Here is a 23,439-nt window from a genome sequence, read left to right as displayed (position 1 = left end):
CTAATAACACTGAACAGTAGTGTGCCAGGCAAAAACATGCCAGTACGCTACTGTGCAGTTAGCGTCTGTAAAAATCCATGTGCCAGTACTGCACAGTAGCGTGAGGTAACCAAATACTAAACGTAATGCAGTGACTATGGTGCATTAATGAACGTGTAGATGTGCCAAGTATGATATACTGCCCTGTCCTTCTTTAATTTTAGAGAACTGACCAGTGGTGGAGCTCCTGCACAAAGCAAGCTTTTGTGAATTCACTTTTTCCATAAATTGTGAACTCAATATTTACATCTATTCTTTTTTCCTGTCTAGGAAGGACATAGCACATTGTGGGTAAAGGCACAGATGCACAATAAAAATAATATGCAATTTGAACCACTTTCCAGTGTCAGTTGGTCTCTAGGAGGACTGAATGAGATAGATACTAAGGAGAAATCCAGAGAGGCACTCTAGGTGTCTCTAATGGTACTTAGGTGCCAAAATCCAAAAGAGTACTTTAGGAAACTCTTGCTTAGTAGGCATCTCTCCTTGGAAGTACCTAGATTTACTGGTGTCTCCATCTTGGATGGCAGAGTTCCCTGGACACTTAAACTCAGGCTCTGATACATGCACACAGTAGGTGGGTATCTAACTCCTGCCTAGATTCTCTTGCAATGTAAGTTACCAAAGAGGCCCAGTCTATTAGGTGTGCTCTGAGCAGGCCTCAACAACATGGAGGTCACTATAAAGTCTTGTTACTTTCTTTCTGAAACATGGTGGAGGTGTCCCCACTGCTAGCTTTTGCTTAATAGACTAGTGGTTAGAGCACTCACTCGCTGTAAAATTGGGAAACCTTAGTCGTAGGCACTTATCAGCCTGAGAGGATTCCAGCCCATGTCTGCAACTTCCTGGGGAAGTACCTCAACTCCAGGGTATAGAGCAGTATGGGCCAATATCCCTCCTATGGAAACTGGAGCTCTGTACTGCAAAAATGCAGAAATCCTAAGGCCAGAAAAAGAGCAAGCAAGAGGAATCCTGTTTATCTTCATGGATAGAGCACACAGCAAAAAGGGAGGAGACCCTAATTTCAGTCTCTGCTCTCAGGACTGTTTATATATTTCAAATTGGATAGTCACTGGAATTAAATCAGAATTAATGGACAGGACCAGAATGAGGGCCTTCCTCCTCATTACTGAGTGTCCTGTTCACTAGACTACAAAGTCAGCCCCTCTTTGTTTGCTCTTCTTTGATGACTTTTGAATTCATAGTGGAAGAGCATCTCAGCTCCAGAGGTCTTCCAGACTCTTCTGTATGCCAGTGGTTAGGGCAGTCTTCCAGGAGTTTTAACTTTTTGTCCAATGGCATGATGGCAGCAGCACCAGATAGCAGCAGGAGGGAGCTCACTATACTCCCTTCCTCCTCCCACCAGTTCCCACCTAAGGACTTCATGGCATATTGCCCCTGAAGTTCACTCTCCCTCCCTAAAATTCTTCCCATAGTTTTGTGTAGGATAGGCCTGGCCTTTTGAAAAGGCCATGGAAGCCTAATGAAAGGAAAAGGCTTAACACCAACAATGGTGGCTGTCAACATACATGGGACAAGCCGTGCCCTGGCTGCGCAGCCGTGCCCTGGCCACCGAGAGGGCTCCAGCACCAGCAGCACTAGGGCAGCATGGTTTCTGCTTCTAGTGCAACCTGCACTTAAGAACTGTTTGCAAGGTTGACACTTGATGTGACAGGAGTGAGGAAAGAAAGGGAGCAACGGTGCTGAAGGAACTTTCTCATCTCAGCATTGGATAGTCCTGGCTTCAGGTCATATGTTATACTGAGCAACAGACTTTCCAGTCATTTGCATGTGATACCAGACAGCAGCAGAGACAGAAACACAGAGACCTGGGGACCTCACAGCCTCATATATGCAGATACAGAAAGGGAGGAAACCATCTACATTAATATGTATTTAAATGAATTAGTGATGTGCAGTAAGGGGGCATTTCAGGAGAGACTGTTCAGAAACGGGAAAAATCACATACATTGATGGATAAATTAATAGCATAAGAATAATTGACCATCAGTTCAGAGTCACCTGAGAGTACAGGGGAGACCTACAGGAAACACAATATGGTTATTGCTTGACAGGGAATAATTTCAGTGACAAGTCTCCAAAGATATTTCAGGTGTTTGGAGCTCTCAAGGTACACATGTTTCTTCTAAGTTTTATTGTAGTAACTCTTTCCTTCCCTACTGTTTGTTAAGCTCATTTTTTGTGTGTGCTGTTTAAATTAAACCTGGTTCCTCCAATACATGGGTTCATAAACACAGCATACTCCTCATACAGAGCCCCAGCATCTTTGGTGGTCCCCAACTTAGTATCACTGTCTGGTCTTATGCAATCCATTGCAGAGTCCGTGTCTTTAGGTTTGTACAGTACCAGGCACAAAAGATACCCTGTCCTGACTGGGGACTTCAGGAAGGATTTCCTAGAGACAAATGTTGATTATAGTAATCATAATGGAGTTTGCACGCATCCCAATATTTAGATTACCACACAGTTTGTTTACAGAAAAATTTAACAGAGGAATTAATTGATCCTATGAAACTCTAATGCTTTTTTCCCCTTCAGGTTGCTTTGCTACCAAACAATGCTGGTGACCTTAGCAAACAAATCGCTGGTGAAAAGGTACTTGCTTCCAATGCCTATATACCAGGCCCCCCTGGCCAGCCAGGGCACCGAGGTCCTCCAGGTAAGACACAAGCTAGGAAAAACAAAGTATAATACAATAGCGGCCTCAATAAAAATAATCCTATCCCTTTCCATTGAATAATGTCCAACGTGCTATACTTATCTCTTCAAAATGGTTGTCTTACTGTTCTCAGCCTTTACCAAGCCATGACATCCTAATCTTTCCCATTTTCTCTTCATCAAACATTTCCTTACCCATGAATGTTATATTTCCATCTCTCCCACATCTTGTCATTTTTAGTTGCCAGGTCTCATTTTTCTAACTCAATCTGAAACATTCCTCATTTCTTTTTTTAACTATATTTCTTGATGAATCCACCTCATCAAGTAACAAATTTCATTTCATTGCAGAAATGCCTGGTGTTTCAGCCTATTGTCATTAAAAAAGGAAAAATGCTTTCTGTTTTCAGAGATTTGTGCAAACTTGTTTTTCTCTATGCTAAGACTATGATTGAAACATGCTGCTTATTATCTTAAATCATTCAGTTAGGTCTGACTTCCTGTACTTCTGTCATCTAGTCTCTCAATGACCTGAGCTGTCCAAGGTACTGTAGAGTTGTGGTTTTGTACTTGAAAAACATCTCTCTTAATCTCCTGGGCCGTTAGCAAGCATACACAATGAGATTTTTCTATGAGAATATATCTTAATTTGTTATTTGTACAGTAAATGTCAATCTGAGTTATTTAGCATATAGTTATTGGATGAGTTTGCCTCTTATGGTGCATCCACACATACAAGCACATGCGCTTGCAGTAAGTCAAATAGAAGTGGTGCAAATTTGAGCCAGGGCTTTTTTGCCTTAGTGCACATGCTTGGACATGTACTTTGTAGTGGAGCAAATTGTGCCACTTGGGGCAAAATAACCCTGCCTGGCTCCTCCCGGATCTGCAGCCAGTGAGAGCTATAGCCTGGGGCCAGTACCTGTGCTGTCCCCAGCAGTATAAAAAACTGCCCTGTCCTGGCAAAAAGCTGGCCTGGCAAGTATCTCAGGGCTACTTGCTTTCAGGAGCTTCTGGGGCCCAGCCAATTGGTACCTAGGGACACTACTCCTTGTGCCAGCCAGACTGGTGAAGCAGCCCTGAGAGTTCCCTGCACCCTCTACCCACTGCAGCAGTCTGGCAATGGGGGCTGCTGCATGGCTGTGACCTGCTGTGCACCTGCCAGACCCAGATGAGGCATCTTCCCCTCTGGGCCAGCTGCCAGTGGGCTGTGGCTGCAGAGTTGGCCTTTGTGTGGTACTACTGCCATGTGTGTCCCTGCTCAGCCATCTGGGCAACTATTGCCCAGAAGATGTCCTGGGTGTGGTGGCCTGCTTTGAACTGTCAAAGCATGTCCTTCTTGGCCCCATTTGGCCAGGAGGTCAGCCACAGCCAGCTGGGTCCAAGGTACCAGCTCTGTGCAGGCAGGGTTCTGCCACTGACCTCCCTAGCAGGACTTCTGGTGTTCCCTATTGGAAAACTGAATAAAATCCCTGTTAAAAAAAATCCCAACATCACTCTGTTAGATACCCTAAAAGACATGTTGCTCCACAATTAAAACAAAAGACCACACTAGAGAGAGAGAGAGAGAGTGAGACAGAGAGAGAGTGAGACAGAGAGACAGTGATCAGTTGGGCAAAGTTGTATTGATACATCTACAGTGATAAAGCAGTTTGGAAGACTACCAGTGTCTCTATCATCATAATAAAGTGAACTCTAAATACATGTTTTATGAATACATGAATATATTTTTTGCTGCCCCCCCCACAGGGGCCATGACCCCCCCCCCCCACACAGGGGCTACCCCACTCCCCTGCAGGGTCCACCTGCCCCACCCCACTCCTGCTTGCTCCCCCAGCCCCCTGGATTCCTGTCCTGCCTGGCCCCTGCCATCCCCTGGCAGCTCCTGCAGTCCCCCCGATGGCTGCCCCACCCAGCCCCACCAAATCCCCCAATGGCTGCCCGCCCAACCCCATCCCTCACTTGCACCCCCAGTCCCCCCATGGCTGGCCCCCCCAACCCCAGCCTCTGGCACTTAAAAAAGAAAGAAAGAAAGAAAATAAGCTGCTACTTACTGAGGTTTGAGATGCTGTAAGAAGCATGGGCAGGCTTGACTGAACATGCCCTTAGTGACTACAGTAGATATGTTGTTACTGGACTCAGGATCCCTTGATACAGAGTGAGAGGGAGCAGTATAACAGAGCTATATTCACAACTGGAAATAAAATGGCTGAACTTTGAGCTAACGATAGAAAGGAAAGCGATTGAAAATTGACCAGCATTCACATTACTGTTCAGGAAAGAAATCAGAAGCGAGAAGGGTGTCAGGTAGTTACTGTGAGATATGTGAATGTGGTAAATCTGTGTGTGTGAATCTTAAATTACTTTCTGCTACTTTTTGGTGAATCGGCTCATATCAGTGGATGTAGAGTTTACTTTGTGTTTTCAATTTATTTTGTGCCTGTCAGAGAAATATACTAATTGCTAATTAGAAGGCAATTCAGTTAATTGCCTTGAATACAACATTTCTACAGGTTGCCTGAAGCTTCCTTTTTTACAAGAGTATTTCCTTAGTCCATTTGGCTCTACATTTTGGGTTATTGTTTATACAACCCTGCTCTTTTTATTTCATTCCCCATTCTTGATCTCCGTAACCAGCCTGATGGCTGCAAATTGGGCATTCATAAGGTTAAGTAAGTAAAATTTTGAGGTACTGGGGAAGTCAAGAGCATTGATATTGCTCTGACTATTGTTCTTACAATGGTCTCCAGAGTATACTGCTTTTGGGGAATTATTGCAGCTAATTAGCCAACCATCCCTAAAATAGAGGAAATGGAATGGAGTCACAAAATTGTAATCTCTGCTGCTCAATCTGATGTATTAATCAAAGTGTTTAGCTGGGTATTTACCTTCACTTGGTCACTCTTGATTACAGGAACCCCAGGACCAAAGGGAAGCCAAGGATTTCCTGGATCACCTGGACCACCAGGCCAGCCAGGTCCTCGAGGATCAATGGGCCCCATTGGACCGTCTCCTGACATATCACATATTAAGCAGGGCAGACGAGGCCCAATGGTCAGTATTTTACCTTCTTGACAAAAATGTGTAGTGTCCATTTCTCTAGCCTCCCGTCCCTCCCCTTTCCTCGTGCAACTCAGTAGAACCCTGTGAATATTGTTCCTTGCAGGGTCCACCAGGAGCACCAGGGAGAGATGGCAGCAAGGTGAGCAAAGAAGTATTGTTCCCTTCCTGACTATATGCATGTGCTCATTCACTGTTACTCCTCTCTCACTGGTCCTATAGAAGGTTTCTTCTGAATGCTGTGATAATTTTTTTCTCCTGCTAATTTGAGGATGACATGGACTCTTTCAGAGTCTTTGATTTGTCTGCTTGCACATGAATTTCAAGCTTTTTAGGTACTCCTTCAAGATGCTCCACACATTTACCTTGTACTTTAGATACTCTTACTTCAGGTGCTCTGCAGAAGCCTACCTGTTAGCTGTTACTCATGCCTGTTCCCCTTATTCTCTGTTTTGGACCTTTATTTATGTTTGTTTAGTCTAGAGCATGCTTCTCCTCTCATATGGCAAGTAGCTTCCCTTGCTTTCTGTATATTCCTCAATAAATATCTTTCTGCAAAGTGAAGTACTCTGAAACGCTTTCTGTGCCCCTTCCCATTTCACTTGATAGCTCTTCAGTTGGCATTACACTAGGTATGACTTCACCTAATCTAGTAGAGAATTACTCTGAGAGTCAGGAATAAGCCTTTCTCAGTGTCACTTAAACCACTTTTTTCATTAGTGGACTCCTCTGGAAATTTTGAATGGAGGTTTGGACCCGTTTGAATTGTAAGTGTGGATATTCACATACTTCTGATTGATCTTAGTCATCTTTTGCATACCCTGTAGACATAGTCTGCAGACCCCCAGGGGTCTGCAGACCAGGAGTTTAAAACCACCGACTTAGGCTATTTTAGGTTGCATCTGTCTACTTCTGTCCTGAGGTGGTGTTGACTTCCAGATGAGAACCAAGAAAGGTTTAAAGAGCTAGCCCACCACAATTAAATACTCATAAGACTAAAGTTTTTAATAGCAAATTCAGTAACAAAATACAGAAAATATATAAATGGCTAAACAGTTCAGATAAGCCATATCACATAAGTGATTAAATTTTATAAAATGCACATTTATCTCAAGGCATGACAATCTTACTGATATTTGAAAGCAATTTAATCTTAACATTTCTAAGCCCCAAAGTCTTAAAGACTCTAACAGATGGCCAGCTCTTTAGGGAAAGGACCTTCTTATCTAGCTTTCAAAAACAAAATTGCTACATAGCACTAAGCAAGTACACTTGAAAGCGGGCAACTCAGCAAGAATCGTAGTTCAAGACTGAAGAGCAAGACTTCCAAAGTAGACCCAGATTTTATACTCTATTGCTTGGCTAAAATATCAAAAAACTTAATAAGGTTTAAAAAAAATCAAACAATTTGTAATAATTGCTACCTTAATTAATATTCATTAAGCCTTTTCTCATTTCCTGTATAAGCTAGATCTTATCTAAAATTAACCTTGTCTCTCACCAAGCTGCTAAATGTACTTGAGGGAACCTTTTATCAATCTGTCTTCCTGGAGCTTTCTAAAATTGTTCATGTCTTATGACATTCTCTTGCCTGATCACTTCCAATGCCTGTTTTTCTCTTAACCAAACCATGATCAAGCAAATAAAAGTAACTCTGTATTATGCTATCCTAAGCAGCTTAAGGCCTATTATAATCTACAGTGGGCATTTGCTAAATCCAAAAGGGGCTGTCAGCTGCTCCTCTAGATGGTAGCGCACACCTGCCCATGCTCGTTCCCAGTGTAATTTACATTGGGATGCAAACCCTATGTAAATTATGCCAGGGCAAATGAACATCTATCCACATCCTGGGTTGGGGTGTCAAATGTATGGCCTGTGGGCCAGATCCAGCCCAATGAACCGTACAATCCAGCCCCTGATGCTGCCTCTTTTACTGCACCAGATAAGCCTTCTTGTGCAGTGCCTGAGACATGCACTGCCAGCTGTGCTTGCTCAAACTGATCCAAGCCTGTACTGCCCATGCCTCAGCAAGCAGTGGGAGCAGTGCAGCCCACGATGTGGCCTGAGTGAGCAGCATGGGAAGTGCAGCCAGGGATCAGCAGCAAAGAAGGCAGCCTGCTGAGTCTGGGTCCTGAGCTGCACTGCCTGCTTGGGCTGGTCCCAGGCAGTGCCGCCCACCAGAGCCAGGTCCCAGGCACAATGCTGGCACCTCAGCAGGTGGCATGGATGGCACAGCTCAGAACCCAGCTCCAGCAGTGCAGCTTGTTGGGGCCAGGTCTCAGGCTGCGCCACCCACCTTTCGGGAGTGGCCTGGGTGGGTGGGTACTGCCTGTGCTGGATCAGGTGTGGATAGGGGAGCAGTCTATGGGCCTGAACCAGCCCCATGCCACTCATCTGGTCTGCAGGGTCAAATAAATTTGATCCCCCTGCCTTAGGTCATCAGCTTGCTTGTCCTGTTATATGATTTTATTCACTATTGTAAGAGAAAGGATTAAAAAGGACCAGCATTTGTACACTTCTGCTTATATTGGAGGCAATGGGAATTTTACACCTGGCTTTTGTTGGCAGCAAAAATATGCCAATACTGAGTACTTTTCAAAACCAATCTTGAATTTCACACAACATTTTATATTTCCATTTCTCACTAGCACTTTCTCTGGTGTTTTTCTGGAGAGCCCCCTGCCCCTTACTCCCTTTCCATCATGGATCAAGATATCTGGGCCACATAACAGAAAAGTCAACTGTCTGCAACACCTCAGCCTGTGCATTTTACTCAGTGTTTCCCCCAGCTGGTGTAAAGTAATACGTTATTTCAGCAGGGCTATTTTTTCATAAAATAACTGCTGCATACATGCGTTTCTGTTTATCCATCATCACTAGTATGAACATGCAATAATTAGAGCACACATGAAGGTTTTCTTAGCTTAAAAATACAGTGTTGTCATAAGGACAGTGTTGGGATACCCTCCCTGTGAAGGGTCCCGGGGTCACGGTGGAACGGGCGGCAATTGGAAAGCCGACGAACAGGTTGGGATTAGCAGCGGCGGAGCGCTGAGCGGCACAGAGGCGTGTTTGTTTCTTAAACAAGGTGGAATTTATTTAATTTACGTTTGGTGGAGCGTAGGCACAGTTCGGTTACAGTAACGAACAGATGAACGAGCAAACAACAAAGGGGTCTGTTGGCCCACGAGGTTCCCCAGCAAGCCCTTGCGTTCTACCCCTGGTGCCGAAGCCCGGGATAGGTGCGGCTGCCTGTTGGTTAAGTCTCAGGGCTGGTCAACAGCTCATAATGGGTGAACACACAAAACGAACAGTAACAAAACTGTAACTTGCCGAGAAGAACGAAGCGTGGCGGCGGTCGTGAGGATGGCCGAGGTCGGAAGCCGGGGTATGGTACAGCAGAGATGCACATGAAGTTGACGAGGATGAGGCGAATCGTAATCAGAAAATGAAGCTGGGGTCGATAGTCAGGTAGGTAGAAAACCAGAGTCCGTAGGATGTTCCAAAGCCGAGGTCAAAATCAAGCCAAACAGTCCAAGAGCTGAAGAATCGATATATCAAACACAGCGCACGATCGGAGATAAAGACGTATCGAGAGCTCACCGAAAGGGAGAGAGATCGATAGGCCCAGAAGCCTGACTGAGAGACAGTCCCTGGAACACCAGCCTCTGTCTCCAGCAAAGGCGATGTCCCCCCGAGGGAGGGGCTGGTCAATCTTTTAAAGCAGTCCTATAGCCAATCAGGCTGCTTGGCTGACCGAACTTTCTAGAGGGATTACCTCATTCCAATCATATGCTGGGCAAGCGTGGCAACAAGCTGTCTGTGACAACTGAGCCTGCTAGGTCAGGCTTGAGTGACAGGCCTGCAGGTCATGAAGGGGGCACCTGCTAGGCCTGTTTCCATGGCCCATGCTCATATCAGCCAGTTCAATTCCTGTATTGTCAGCATACATACAAAGTTTTCCATGGCAGACAGAACTGGGGAAATAATCCAATAAATAAATATATTTTGATCACAGTTTTGTCTTTTCAGGTTCCCTTTTCCTGAATGTTTCTGCAGTCCATTTCACTACCATAACAGGCAGCAAAATTTGTGATACCAGATTTCAAAATTGGTATCACAGTAAGCTGCTCCAACTGGGCTCCATGTGCTGCACACAAATACTTTCCAGAACAATAGGCTCCAGAGTTTTTTGCTTCTGGGCGCACATTCAGATGGTGCGTCCTCGAGCAAAAAACTCTGGAGCAATAAATGTTGGAGTTTGTGCGCATTCATTGCACATGTAGATGCACCCTGTTTGTCTCAGACGAATTGACCTGCTCTTCTATTCAGGGGAGAAATTACGCTGGATACTTGCTGACCAATCTCAGGTACCAAACACCAATAATCTTTAGACTGTATAATGATCTATCCATCCCATAGGTCAGGGCAGGCCAAATGGTAACCTGCAGGTTGCATGCAGTGAATTAGCAGTTAACGTGCATCTTGTGGGATGCCCGTTGAACAGTCCTGCCCTATGGGGTGGGTTGATTATATGTAGTCTAAAGATGATGTGAACATGCAGGGTGCTTGTGCACGTGATGGGTTTTTAGTCCTTAGGGCTGCATTCTATGCCCCCTAACTTGAAATGATTACTGGCACTGTCTATGTCTTATTGCCTTGGCAGCTTGCCAGGCACCTACTGACAGCAGAAGTGGTGAGGGACCTGATCCTTTTTCTTCAGCGAAGCCTGCCTACCTCTCCCACAGGCAGGGGGCCATTAATCTGTGTCATTAATCAGTCAGCTCACCCCCCAGCTGTGGGAGAGGCAGGCTTCACAGAGAAAAAGGATCGGGCCCCTCACCACTTATGCCTTCAGCAGGCTCCCAGGGCTGGCAGGACACCTGGGGCACCCAAGAATGGGCTAGCTTGCCTCTGGGGCAGCGTGGGGAGGCAGCAGGAGGGCAGCTGGGTGTGCTGGCAGCTGGAGAAGGCAGCAGGGGTGGTGTGTGGGGCTTTGGAAGTCTAAGTGGGCTCGGAGAAGCTAGAAGCCTGCCTGAGTGGCCCCGCTCCCCATGCACTGTACCTGTCACCTTCTCCAGCCTCCAGCACACCCAGCTGCACTCTTGCCCCCTCCCCATACTGCCCCAGGGGCAAACCAGTCCATTCCTGGGTGGCCCCAGACATCTTGCCAGCTGCAGGAGCCTGCCAAAGGGAGAAGCCATGAAGAGCCTGATCCTTTCTTCCTGTGGAGCCTGCCTGCGTCTTGCAAAGCTGGAGGGTGAGCTGACTAATGGCTGCAACTTTCCAAGTTGCAATGTTGCAAACTAAGCTATATCAGGATGCAGTTTAGTTTGCAACAATGCAAAATCATTTCAAACCCCCAAAACTTACATACATATAATGTGTGATGCCATTAAGCCACACAAAGGGACATTTTCATCAGGTGTACATCATAATATCAACATGTGTACAAGCACCCATTGTCTAAACATGCAGGTGAGTTGGATAACCCTACCAAAGTGCAAAAAGCTACTGGCAAAATAAATTGGATTAAAGTATGTGTTTGTATGGAAGAAATAGTGCTTTGCTCAGATAAAGAGGCTGCGTTTGTGAAATAAAATTATTTGCTGCACATCTTTCACTCAGTTCTAAGCAGGGTGATAATAGAATACTGGAATCAAATACTTCATCAGGTCTCTGTTGCAATCACTATCAAACCTGAAACACAATTTGAACCACTGTGATGTTCCCTAATGATGTTCCACATTTTAGTGCTGCGTGGAAAATTAATTTTTTAGTTTGACTTTTTTTTCAGTTTAATTTTTGTATTTTCAATTGCATGATAACCCCCAGCGCTCTGCTACCAGCATGGTGCCACCAGGAAGTGAGAGCATGGAGCCTGGGGAAGTATGCTGCCCACGCTCCATGCTCTGGCTGCCTGGTAGTTCCAAGGTGGGAGCGGAGGTTAGTTCCTAGCAAGTGCATGGAGCCCTGGTGTATGCTGTGTGCCATGCAGCGAGCATGCTGGTTGTTAGCCCTGTGCCCTGGCTCTGCCTTCCTTCCCCTTCACTGACCAGCCCATACCAGCTGGGTCCAGGATGGGACCACTGGGACTTGTGGGGGAAGGGGGAGGCAGGCAAGACCCCCCCACCATCAAGCAGCATGAGCTAGCAGAAGTTGCCAGGTTTCAAGGAACCTGTGGCCAAGTGGCACAGAAGAAATTCAATTAATTACATGTACCCACTGCAGGGAATGAATTGAATGTTTCCACTGTCTGGAGCAGGAGCGCAGCCTGGGTGGCCTTGTGCCCAGGTGAGCTCAGGAGAGCGACTGTGGCTTAGCAGGATTCCTTGGAGGAGGCCTCCCCCCACTGCTCTCCCAGCCAGGACATCTCCCTCATCCCAGCTAACACAACCTCTGTCACCCCTGTAACCCAACACTCCCCGTGCCCCTTCCCCCACAACCCAATCCCAGTCCAGTGACACACATGTGTAATTTTGGTCCTTTTTAAAAATTATTATTATTCTTTTTTTCATTCCTATCTCTCTACTTCTTCCTCCCTTCCCCCACTTCACTTCAAATAGCTTTTCAAGATTTCTCCCCTCCCACTGCAGCTCCAGCTCAGCTTCTGCAGCTGTGGAGGGAGGGAAGCTGCAGACCCCATGCTGGCTTCTCTGCCTCTAACCTACATGGCACCCTCTCACCCCTTTCCCCCCCAAGAGAGGAGGGATAGAGTCCCTGTTCCTGTCCCTGCTCTCCAGGCCCTCTTGTGGCAAGTCACATTTGTCAGGTCTGAAATGGCAGTAAGCCTTAGTCTGGGATTGCTCTGAAACCGTTCTAAATTTAAGAGGGCATAATATTCCACAGATTTAGAATGGCTTAAAGGTAAGCTGTAACAGCACCCTAATTACCCAAGTCCCCTGACTTTCAATACAAAGAGGTACTTAAACAGCTAGGCTGCTTGAGACTCAAGCTTCTAATCATGCGGGTGGTTTTTAAAAATTTGCCCTGAGGCCTCAGTAATAGTAGGCCATAGCTTCAGGTGATGTGAATCAATTTAATTCAGTGAAAAGCCATGGAACTCCTTCAGCTTACATATGTCCCACAGCGTTAAGCCATTTATTGGTACAAAGTTTGTGTATCTAAAGAAAGCAGCTAGCTTATGACACAAATGTTGTAGCATATGGCCACAAAGTGCATGTTCAAGGAGGAATAGAAAAAGGTATAGTTAAAATGAAGTTTCCTACACCCATATTTTTTATCTGGTAGAACATACAAGTGGTCCTAAATGTCATTATTTTTAATGGGAGGGTCACCTTAATGTATGAGTGCATATCAAAACATGTCTATATATCCATCTCTGTGCCATAACTAGCAACATGTTTTAGGAAAGATAAACAAAGGACAATCACAGCTACTCTGAAGTACTAAGACAGTTGTCTTTGTATGCTCTACTTATGAAACTTCTCTTCTGCAACCCCAGTTGAAAATGCCTTATGTCTCTCCCACTTCTGTCATCACACATATGAAATGTGCTTAACTCTGCTTACAGATTTCTCATTTTTGTGCTCCTTCTTGTGCTATCCCTGTCTGCACCACATGATAGATCCAGGTCTTCTAACTCTGAGCGTTGTCAACAGGAGCTGCTGGTTTCTTCTGCAACCTGTTCTCTGCATGACTGTATCCTTCTGATCTCATTTTCTGGGGCTTCTTGTTTTGGTATTTCCACCTTATTTTCTTGCTATGTTCAGAGCCCAGGAAACTGAATGTTGATCTCAACTGTTGCAGGAAAAAATGTACTTTAGTCTTATATCTAACAAATGATAATAGAAACTAAATCTTGTAGTTGGCTGCTTACCCAATGCATCAGATGTTCAGCCAGACAACTATTACAGAGCTGTCGTGAGTGGAGAAAAAACTCTGGCCTGTACTCTTGGCTTGGGTGTGTATTTTATGTTGGGCTTTGTTATACAACCAGCAGTGGTTTTGATTGGAAATTGTTATATATTTATTTTATATCTTCAGGCTATTGGAGAGTTAATTCTACAAACATTTGAAAAAATTGATTATTTGTGTGTACACATGTGTGTGTGAGAGAGAGAGGGAGTGAGGGAGGGAGAGATTTTTATTTTTGCCAGACAAGGCTTGAAAGTTTTGCCTTGGGGCTACTTCAGTAATCCTCTAATTTACCAGTTGCTGAATGTGGCTGTGGAAAGCATGGAAACAGAAGGCAGCAATGCTCACACTTACTAATTGTCCTCAGTGCCTGTACAGAGAGACTGGTGTCTAATGTGAAGAAATCTGAGCAAAATTCTGCACTGAACTAAGGGTTGTGGAGTTGGGCAAGGCCAAGAGAGGGTATGACTATGGCATGCATTCCTAAAACAGTGTCTGCCAAAAGGTGACCGCTTCTAGGAAGTTCAGGACTATAATGCTTCCTTAGATTGTGCTTCAGAGCTGAATCTAAAGAAAGCAAGAGCTGGGACAGTCATGAAGACCAGTTTCTGACAAGGAAACCTGACTGAAGTTTCCACACAAAACAAAGCTGTCAGATCCAGCTGTTAATTCCTTCATGGTATGCATTGGGCAGACTTTCTTCCTGACCCATGAGCCTGCAATGTCTGTTTAATATGCTGGCAAGTGTGTGTTATGGACCCTCTTCAGTGCTACATACACAGGGAGTGAGAGTTGCACAGCCCCAACTAGGAAGCTTTTGCTCTTCAGTTCAACCTACCTCTGCTGTGGAGATCCCGGGCCAGTTCCCGGTATGTCAGATGAGGTGGCTCCCCTTAACTTATTTGCTTTACTGGATGAAGCTAGCAGGGGTGGTATGCGAATAATGGCAAAGCAGTATAATTTTCTGATGGCTTTAATTGCAATGCATTCATGAAGCTGGTTTTTATTGCAGGGGGAGAGAGGAGCACCAGGACCAAAAGGGACACCTGTAAGTGTCACTTCCAGCCGTAATGTACCCACCTGGCATTTCTACTGCAGAGAAGGGAGTGGGAATAGTGTCACTCTCAGAGAGCAATGGGAAAAGCAACCCTTTGTACTGTAAAGAGGAGCTTGTATTTGTCAAAAGACTTATTACACAGAAGATAATTTCATTATTTCCGTTACCAGAGCACTTGTTGATCCACTCACTGTCTTCTCCCTTCACTGGACATATTGAAAGCAAAACCTGTGTGTTTTTCTAGTTTGTTGTCGTTCCAATGGGACTAATTAGCTAAAAGATGGTAAATGGCAGTAACAAACCTAACTGAGACAATGCCAGCAAATGGTTTCCTTAAGGGGAGAGACGCATTAGGCCAGTGAAAGGGTGTTGGTACGGTTAATGAATAAAAATTAGAAGAGGAAAAGACGGAGATGGGGAATGGTGAACCCCACTTTTGTTTGTCAGGGTGAAAATCAGCCTTGGTGTAGCAGGCCAGTACTCCCACTGGTATTTATACACCTTCATGTCTTTAAAAGTGTGGTTTTCAAGTCATTGGGACTGTGGTGGGATGTAGACCTTGGACAGTTCATCTGGGCAAGGGTTAATTCTATTATTTTAAGTTTGTTTTCTGAGATAATTCAAGGCTTATTTAAGGGGAGACAATTAATTTCAAGCAGACAGTAGTATGCAACCAATGCCTGAATTGTGCCCCGGGGAAGATAATTACATCCGTGTGTGTTCAGTGCATGGAAAGTGTGAAGCACCAGATGAGTGCTAAGTAATGAGTATGAATAATGACTGCACAACATATTCGCAGGGTCCTCCAGGCTCATTTGACTTCCTGCTGCTGATGATGGCAGACATCAGAAATGACATTGCTGAGCTGCAGGAGAGAGTGTTTGGGCACAGGACTCACTCATCAACGGAGGAATTTCCTTTACCTCAGGAATTCATGAACTATCATGACACGGTAGATTTGGGCTCTGGAGAAGACTACAGACAAAGGATTGCACCCAGGGACCCCAGGACAGAGAAAGCAGCCCATCATTAGCCAGGCTTGGTTAAACGTGCCTAGGAAAACTGTGTAGAGCTGTACAGAAAAAATGCACTGATGATATAAATCATTACATTATTGTCCAGGTTTTTATTTAAACATCAGAACAGGAGAGATACAAGAGAAGACACAAGAGCGACAAAAGAGCTGGAGAGGAAGAGCAGGCATCACTGAGATAGGTTAGCTTGTTATAAACAAAAGCAATCACTGCTTGACATAAGCGGTCTGATTCTGATCCCACTTTCAGTGGTGCTGGGGAGGGTCAAAGGAGCACAGAGGACAACCCTCCCTCCCCCCATGTCCCCCCCCCTCCCCCCGCCTTCTAAGCAGAGAGGGAATCATGTTTGCAAGTGGGAATAAAGTATTGAGAAGGCACTCATTCCTTACATCTCTCTACACTGAAAAGTTGGCGTCACAGAATAGATTGCACTTCATTCGTATACAGTATCTGTTTCAAATTGCTGAAGCTGAGGGTGTTTTTGCCACCATTTTGGTCTAAATACTACGTGAACAATTTTTCAGTGTGTTAAGCATATTTTCCTTCAATGTCATATTTTGCATGGCTTCTGATTTTACAGCACGTTTAACGTTAAAATCCCTGTAACACATGCATAGGAAAACCTTTTATTCTCCATTTCATTTTCAGGTATTGAACACTCCTCCAGGAGCAAACTTGAGCAGTGAAACAAACAGGTCTTTCCCAAAATCTCTGTTTAGTTTTTTAATCACTTTCATGCCTTCTTTGCAAGAGAACAAATGCTATAATGTCTGCACCTATAGCACTGTCCTTGTCATACAAATGTTGCAGATTAGGCTGTAATGCTGACTCGGCATGCTGTCAGCAGGGGAGCCAGCATATTCAGAAAAGCTTCCTGAAGTTTGTGAAATCTGGAACTCTTGTGTATATTTTCTTTGGAGGACATTTCAGTTCCTCTAACCGCGTTCCAGTTACTTGCCACCTGTATGTTTCAGGCAATGTTAATAAGTAAGGTATTTCTTCACTCTTGTTCTCTTGATCTTAAATGTGTGCCCCACATTAAAAGGAACTGTGTGATTGATGCAGATTAGACTAATTACAGTGGTTCTTATACCATGGCTCAAAGACCCTCAATATTCGAAAAATCTCTCTCTCCTGAGTTGCTGATTCAAGTAATTCTGACAACCAAGGGGTGGAGAGGTAGTGTTTTGGAAAAAAAAAATGTGTCCAAGGGACAAATGGACAGCAAAATGCAAGTAACCTAAAGCACCAGCAGTGTCTGTGGCCTACTGAGGTAATTTCTTGTAGGATCTGCATATGAATGTCATAGTCATAGACTCTAAATGTACACATGAGTACACGTTTAACACAACCTGCTGGATCAAGTTGATTGTTTTCAAAATGCAGAGTAATGATGGGGAATCATTCAAGATTCCCTCCCCCTGCAAATGTGATCTGGAATTGGACACTGATTTTTAGTCCTAGGCTTTGCTTTTTCAGGTGTATCAAATAATGCATGAGAAGCTTCCTCAGTTTGGGTTGACCAGAGAACTCGAAGGGACAAATTGCCTTGTTGCATAGACATACCTAATGGAAGAGAAATCTCACCTTGAATCAAGATGGTGCCAAGGCACATGCCTGGCAGTAAGAATATGAGCAGTTCCACTAAAGACCATTGGGATTGATTATGCGCTTAAAGTTACCCCCATGATGAAGTCCATTCCTGAATCAGAGCTGTAGTATTTCCATCATGTCATTCTAGTGCTGGAGGGTGTGGGGTTGAAAGGGCTTTGTCCCTCTATGGAACAAGCATGGCATAGGGATTAAGGGGAGTAGCTATTCCCCCTAGTCCTGTCCTTCTGTGTCCCTCCCTCCACATGGTCCTCACACACACAAAGTGCCCTTAGTTGGATCCCAGGGACTGGGCCTGGTACAGCTGAAGCAGGTCTCCTATTTCCACATGGCAGGGAACCCCCTTTTGTGCAGACCTGCCTAAGGTGATTTAACTGCGGGCATGTTTATAGTACAGATATGGTTTGTATGGACCATTCTTGTTATGTTTTCAATTAACCTTATGGTAATTTTCACAATAACTGAGCTATATCAGAAATCACTTTGTTTAGGATATTTATATAGGCACAAATCCTCAGATAGAAAGGTAAGCCATGTTCTTTTCTTCAACTAACCTGAAACTTTGTATAAATACAAATTCCAGATTCCAGCTGGGTCACTGGGGAAAGGGGTTCTTTGGCTGTAAATAATTTTCATCATGGCTTTTAAAATTACAAGAAGCAAGAATCCAACATTTGAACATACAAACAGCTGCTCTTACATCTAGTATCATTATTTAGTCTCCTGCACATGACAGCTTTGTTTTGTATAATTAAATACTATGTATAATTTTATTAGAAAGAAATAAGTTAAAATGTTGAGTTATAAACAGAATGATGATAAAGAGTTCATTATTTTATTAATGTGGGATATAAAAGGTATTTAATGGAAACATCTGCAAAAATGTGTAGCGGTGGAGAAAATTTTAATATTTGTGGGTTTGTGTTTATTTCTAAGAAAACCAACGAAGCTGATGGAGTCTTCCCTATACAAGCTATTCTCATAAAGTTGAAATACTGAAGTAAAACATAGTGACCTGAAAGCTGTCCTTGTAATCAGGGTGAATCTGAAAAATAGGGGGAAAAATTAAGATTAAGTGGCTTTAGAGTAATGCACACATAAGTCATTGGTATTGCAGGTAAGGTTTCTAACAAGTCACTGTCCAGTTGTATTTCATAAATAACACATTAGAATCCAGTCGGTATCAATGTAAGATGAGGACTGGGTCTGTGAATTTATTTGCCAACAGGCACACAAGTTTTGTTATACATTTTGATAATTATACTGCTCTCTTTATTTATAATAAGTATATGAAATACTAGATTATGTATAAAATGATTGTGATTATATGAAGTATTCTTAATAACAAAGATATTTTTCTTATGTTGGTAGTTGTTTCTGTTTTTTAAAAACTCTTTTTTGCTGTTGAAATTTTCCAGATTTAATGTGGTAAAAACAAAATGCTTGGGAGTGGCACTGGAACATCACCCACCTGACGCAGGCAGCTCAGCCTACTCTGTTGTTCCACATATAACCAAGCTGTACCTATACAGTAAAGTGGCCTGTTCATATCAAAATAGAGATTTGGGGCATATCTAGGCTGCCTTCTCCCATGGTACAGAATGACACCATTAAACCACTTTCTGCCCACTCCTTCCTGCTCCAAAGAAGCCAAATGCATCAAAATGTAACGTACCTGCAGCTAGAGACGTCCTGTGTCCTCACCAGTAAGCCAGTCTGAGAGCTTGATGGGGTGGTGCCCAGAGTGACCTCAGTGCATTGCTTACACCCACTCTGTTCATTTTTTGGCTTGGTCTATGCAGAGTGATAGTAAGCGGACAATCCATCATTCAATACATCAGAAAATTTTCGGTGGAAAGGTTTTTGGCTGAAAATTTCAAGTTAGCCTCCAGACTACCTCAGGAAGCTACAGTGTGAACACCTTTACTCTTAGGCTCTATTTCCTAATCAGGCTACAGTGTGAACACCTTTACCCTTAGGCTCTATTCCCTAATCAGGCTACATGGTGTATAATGCATCAGGCTCCCTGTTCTTGCTGAGAGCCACAGTGTGCCATGACAATCCCATAGGTGTGGCGCATCATGGGAAATGATATTTCCCAGTCAAAACGAACAACTTATCGGCTTTGGCGGGTTCTTTTTTATTGAGGAAAAGGTTCAAATATTCCACAGAAAGCAGGTATTTTTCTCTCAAAAAATACTTCACTCAGAAACCCAGTTTTCAACTGAAAAAGTTTGGATGTAAAATCTCCCCCATCCCTATTACTTATGTCCTTAATGCTTGGTAAGTTTTTAAGGCTCTATCCTCATGAATACCTTACCAGTGAGCTGTTTTCCCTACAACATGCAAGACCTGTTCATTTGTAACAAGTGTGCCTGCCTGTTAAGTGGCATACTGTCCCACAGGAACCTCATTTTCATTCTCCTTGACTGCTTTTGTCAGCGTAACTTTGTGTGCATATGACATATTTTGGGGGGAGTTGGTGGTAGGAGAGTATTTTTCCTAAGAGCATTAGAATATGATTTACTTCTTAAACGTAGCTATGTAATCATGGTACCTTGTAACCATAGTACCTCCACGGAGCAGGAGAGGGTGATGGGCATCATTGGTGAGACTGCACAGTCTGCTGCTGTGGTGTAGATACAACCTAAAAGTTTTAAGGGAACAGAAGCGTTTAGGGCCATAAACTACCACAGATCTACCCTACTGATTTTCAGAATGGGAGATTGTTGTCCAAGGTAAATATGGTGGCTTCTTCACCACTGCTACTATAGCATTTCCACTGTTGTGTTTGCTTCACTTTGTATTGATCAGAAGCTTGGTGCAGACACAGTCTAAATCCATTTTCTGTGTTTGCCTTTAGAGCCACCAAGAAGAGTCCTCATGATGGTGGCTTTCAGGTTATCATACTGACCACTCTAGCCCTGTGGTGGGGAAGTACTTCTTGCAAACCCTGACACTGCACCATGCTCATGGGGAGCCATCTCTATTATGATATAGTTATGACTGCAATGATGTCAGAAAAAATGGAGGCTGTTGCTTGGGGAATTAGCTATGTAGCTCCCAAGGACACTAATGAATAGTGATGTGAATTAAACCATGAACAGGGTGCTGAGGGAATTGGTGGGGGTCATAGCAGGGCCCCTGGCATGGCTCTATGAGTGCTTGTGGGGCACTGGCCAAGTACCAGAGGATTGGAAAAGGGCCAGTGTGGTCCCCATTTACAAGAAGGGGAGAAAGGAGGACCCCGGCAATTATAGGCCAGTCAGTCTTACCTTGGTTCTTGGGAAGACTTTTTAGGAAATTATCAAGGAGCACATCTCTAAGGGCCCAGCAGGGGAGGTAATGCTTAGGGGCAACCAACATGGGTTCATGGAGGGCAGATCCTGCCTAACCAACCTGATTTCTTTTTATGATCAGGTCACAAAGTCCCAGGATGAGGGTGTTGGGGTGGATGTCATCCTTCTGGATTTTAAGAAGGCCTTTGACACTGTTTCCCACCACATTTCCTCAAAAAAACTAGGTGACTGAGACATTGATGCCTATACAGTCAGATGGGTGGCAAATTGGCTAGATGGTCATACCCAGAGAGTGGTGGTGGATGGGTTGTTTTCAGCTTAGAGGGATGTGGGCAGTGGGGTCCCTCAGGGCTTGGTCCTGGGGCCTGTGCTGTTCAACATCTTTATCAGCAATCTGGATGTGGGTGTGGAAAGCATGCTGTCCAAATTCACTGACAACACCGAGTTGTGGGGCGAGGTGGGCACGCTGGAGGGGAGGGACAGAATCCAACTAGGTCTAGACGGGTTACAGGGCTGGGCGGATGAGAATAGGATGGAATTCAACGCAGACAAGTACAAGGTGCTGCATCCAGGGAGAAGGAGTCAGCAACACACCCATAGGCTGGGGAACGCCCTTCTTGTCAACACGGTGGCAGAAAGGGATCTTTGAGTCACTGTTGACTCCAGGATGAACATGGGCCGCCAATGCGAGGAAGTGGTCAGTAAGGCTAACTGCACCTTGTTGTGCATCTACAGATGCATCATGAGCAGGCCCAGGGAGGTGATCCTCCCCCCCATGCGACATTGGCCAGGCCACAGTTGGAGTACTGCATCCAGTTCTGGGCGCCGCACTTCAAGAGGGATGTGGGTAGCATTGAGAGGGTCCAGAGGAGGGCAACTCGCATGGTCAGGAGCAGTGGGTCAGGCCATACGAAGAGAGACTGAAGGGCCTGAACCTATTCAGCCTCCACAAGAAAAGACTGAGAGGGGATCTGGTGTCCATTTACAAACTCACTAGGGGGGACCATCAGGAATTGGGGGAGGCTCTGTTCCCCCGGGCACCACCCAGGGTTACTAGGAATAAGGGCCACAAATTGCTAGAGTAGGTTCAGGCTGGACATCAGGAGACATTACTTTACAGTTAGGGCTGCCAGGCTCTGGAATGGGCTCCCAAGGGAGGTGGTGCTCTCTCCTACCTTGGGGGTCTTCAAGAGGAGTCTGGACAGATATTTGGCTGGGGTGATATGACCCCGGCACCCATTCCTGCCTGGGACAGGGGGGCGGATCTGATGATCTGTTTAGGTCCCTTCCAACCCTAAGCACTATAATATGATACTATGCATAAAGCACTGAAAATACAAAGTTGTTGTTTGTTAGACTTAGCTGTGATATAAACAGCACATCATTTTTCATGTAGAGAACCATTAATTTTTCAGGAAATGGGAGAGAGTAGGCCTGCTACAAGAAATACCAACGTTCACTTGCTCTCTGTTGTTCACAGTTGTGTAGCAAGGGTCAGACCTAAATCCAAAAGCAGACTGAGGTGCCAGAAGTTGGACTGAAGAAGAATTTAGGTATTTAAGCCCAAAGCTGTGTTCCTGGAAAACTGCTCAACTGCTGTCTAACTCTAGAAGTGCCTAACCTCCCTGGACACTTTGTTACTTTAAATCTCTGTGGGTACCTGAAAGTGCTCCTGTGTCTTGTGCTCAGCATTGCCTCTGTTTTGACAGAGCTAAGAAGATCACATAAGCCTGATCAGGACCCAGAAATGTGTTTCTGCATCTCTGTCCCTTGAGGGGTTTCATGTGGTGGTGTCCTCAGACTGGCAGCATTGCAGCACTTGCACATTTGTTCTAATAATAGCATTTGTCCACGATGTGAGACAAGTGTTCACTTCCTTACTTTGTATGAGGGGAAAAACTTCCCAGAAGAGTGCCTAACCCTCAGACTGGAGGATGTTCTGGCTGAGGGCAGCATGCTTCCCTCTGGTTGAAACTGTATCACTGTGCAGAAGAGCACAGAGGATTTGTTAGAGCCAAGGGAGCTGGACTACAGCCTGCTAGTTAAGGCACTCGCCTGGAAAGTGGAACATCTGGGTTATGGTCTCTATTCCCAGGATGGTTTCTGTGTTTTACATTAAACACTGGAAACAATATTGACATAGTTCAGAGGACCTGGGCGGAGGCAGGGAAAGGAAAGAGAGGAAAGGGGCAGAATCCAGATTCCCTCCCTCCAGAGAAAGTGCTCTAACTAGTAGGTTACAGAGCTGTGCTCCTGCTTGGGCTCTGTTTCTGGCTGAACGAATCTTACATTTTTTTCCTGTGAAACGGCCCAACTTCAAAAGGAGGACTGGAAGGGCACCACTAAGTGAGGGGATGAACCCCCGTCTCCCACTCCCCGGGCAAGTCCTGCAAACATTAAGATACTGCAGAACAAGAAACTATCACCCCCTCCACAAATCCTCAAAAGGAACTTACAAAACACTTTTCATAGACGAACCCATGAACTTCACTTCACAAATCTACTGTATACAAAAAATCATGGATTCAATATAGACATTGGATTTATGACACACTACAACCTGCCTAACAGCCGATTCACCAGCTACCTGCCAGACCTGGCCTCTTACACTTTTCTTTCCCCGCCTTTTTCTCCTTCCCTCCCCTACTTTTCTGCCCTTTGTCTTCCTAATTTCCAGCTATTTCATTTTTCACTGACAGCCTTTTTTCTTCCTTGAATTACTATTACTGTAGAGTCTCCCTTACTCACCTTTGGCTCGTCCCCCCCACACCCACTTCCCCCC

General features: G+C 44.7%; 1 protein-coding gene across 1 annotated transcript in view; it reads left to right on the top strand.

The window, feature by feature from the left end:
- Positions 1 to 18,695, top strand: part of CCBE1 (collagen and calcium binding EGF domains 1) — a 194,672-nt gene extending 175,977 nt beyond the window's left edge. Inside the window, exons 8-12 of the mRNA XM_090037216.1 lie at positions 2,599 to 2,719; positions 5,633 to 5,772; positions 5,885 to 5,920; positions 14,669 to 14,704; positions 15,513 to 18,695. Coding sequence (XP_089893342.1) covers positions 2,599 to 2,719; positions 5,633 to 5,772; positions 5,885 to 5,920; positions 14,669 to 14,704; positions 15,513 to 15,746 — 567 coding nt within the window. The 3' untranslated portion in view covers positions 15,747 to 18,695. The remainder of the gene's footprint in view (positions 1 to 2,598; positions 2,720 to 5,632; positions 5,773 to 5,884; positions 5,921 to 14,668; positions 14,705 to 15,512) is intronic.
- The last annotated feature ends 4,744 nt before the right edge of the window (positions 18,696 to 23,439 follow it).

The sequence above is a fragment of the Crocodylus siamensis genome, chromosome 3 (genome assembly GCF_052110815.1).
Source record: "Crocodylus siamensis isolate JL-2025a chromosome 3, ASM5211081v1, whole genome shotgun sequence".
Taxonomy (NCBI): Eukaryota; Metazoa; Chordata; order Crocodylia; family Crocodylidae; genus Crocodylus; species Crocodylus siamensis.
The sequence above is the reverse complement of the archived record's forward strand: the minus strand, read 5'-3'. Positions and strand labels throughout refer to the sequence as shown.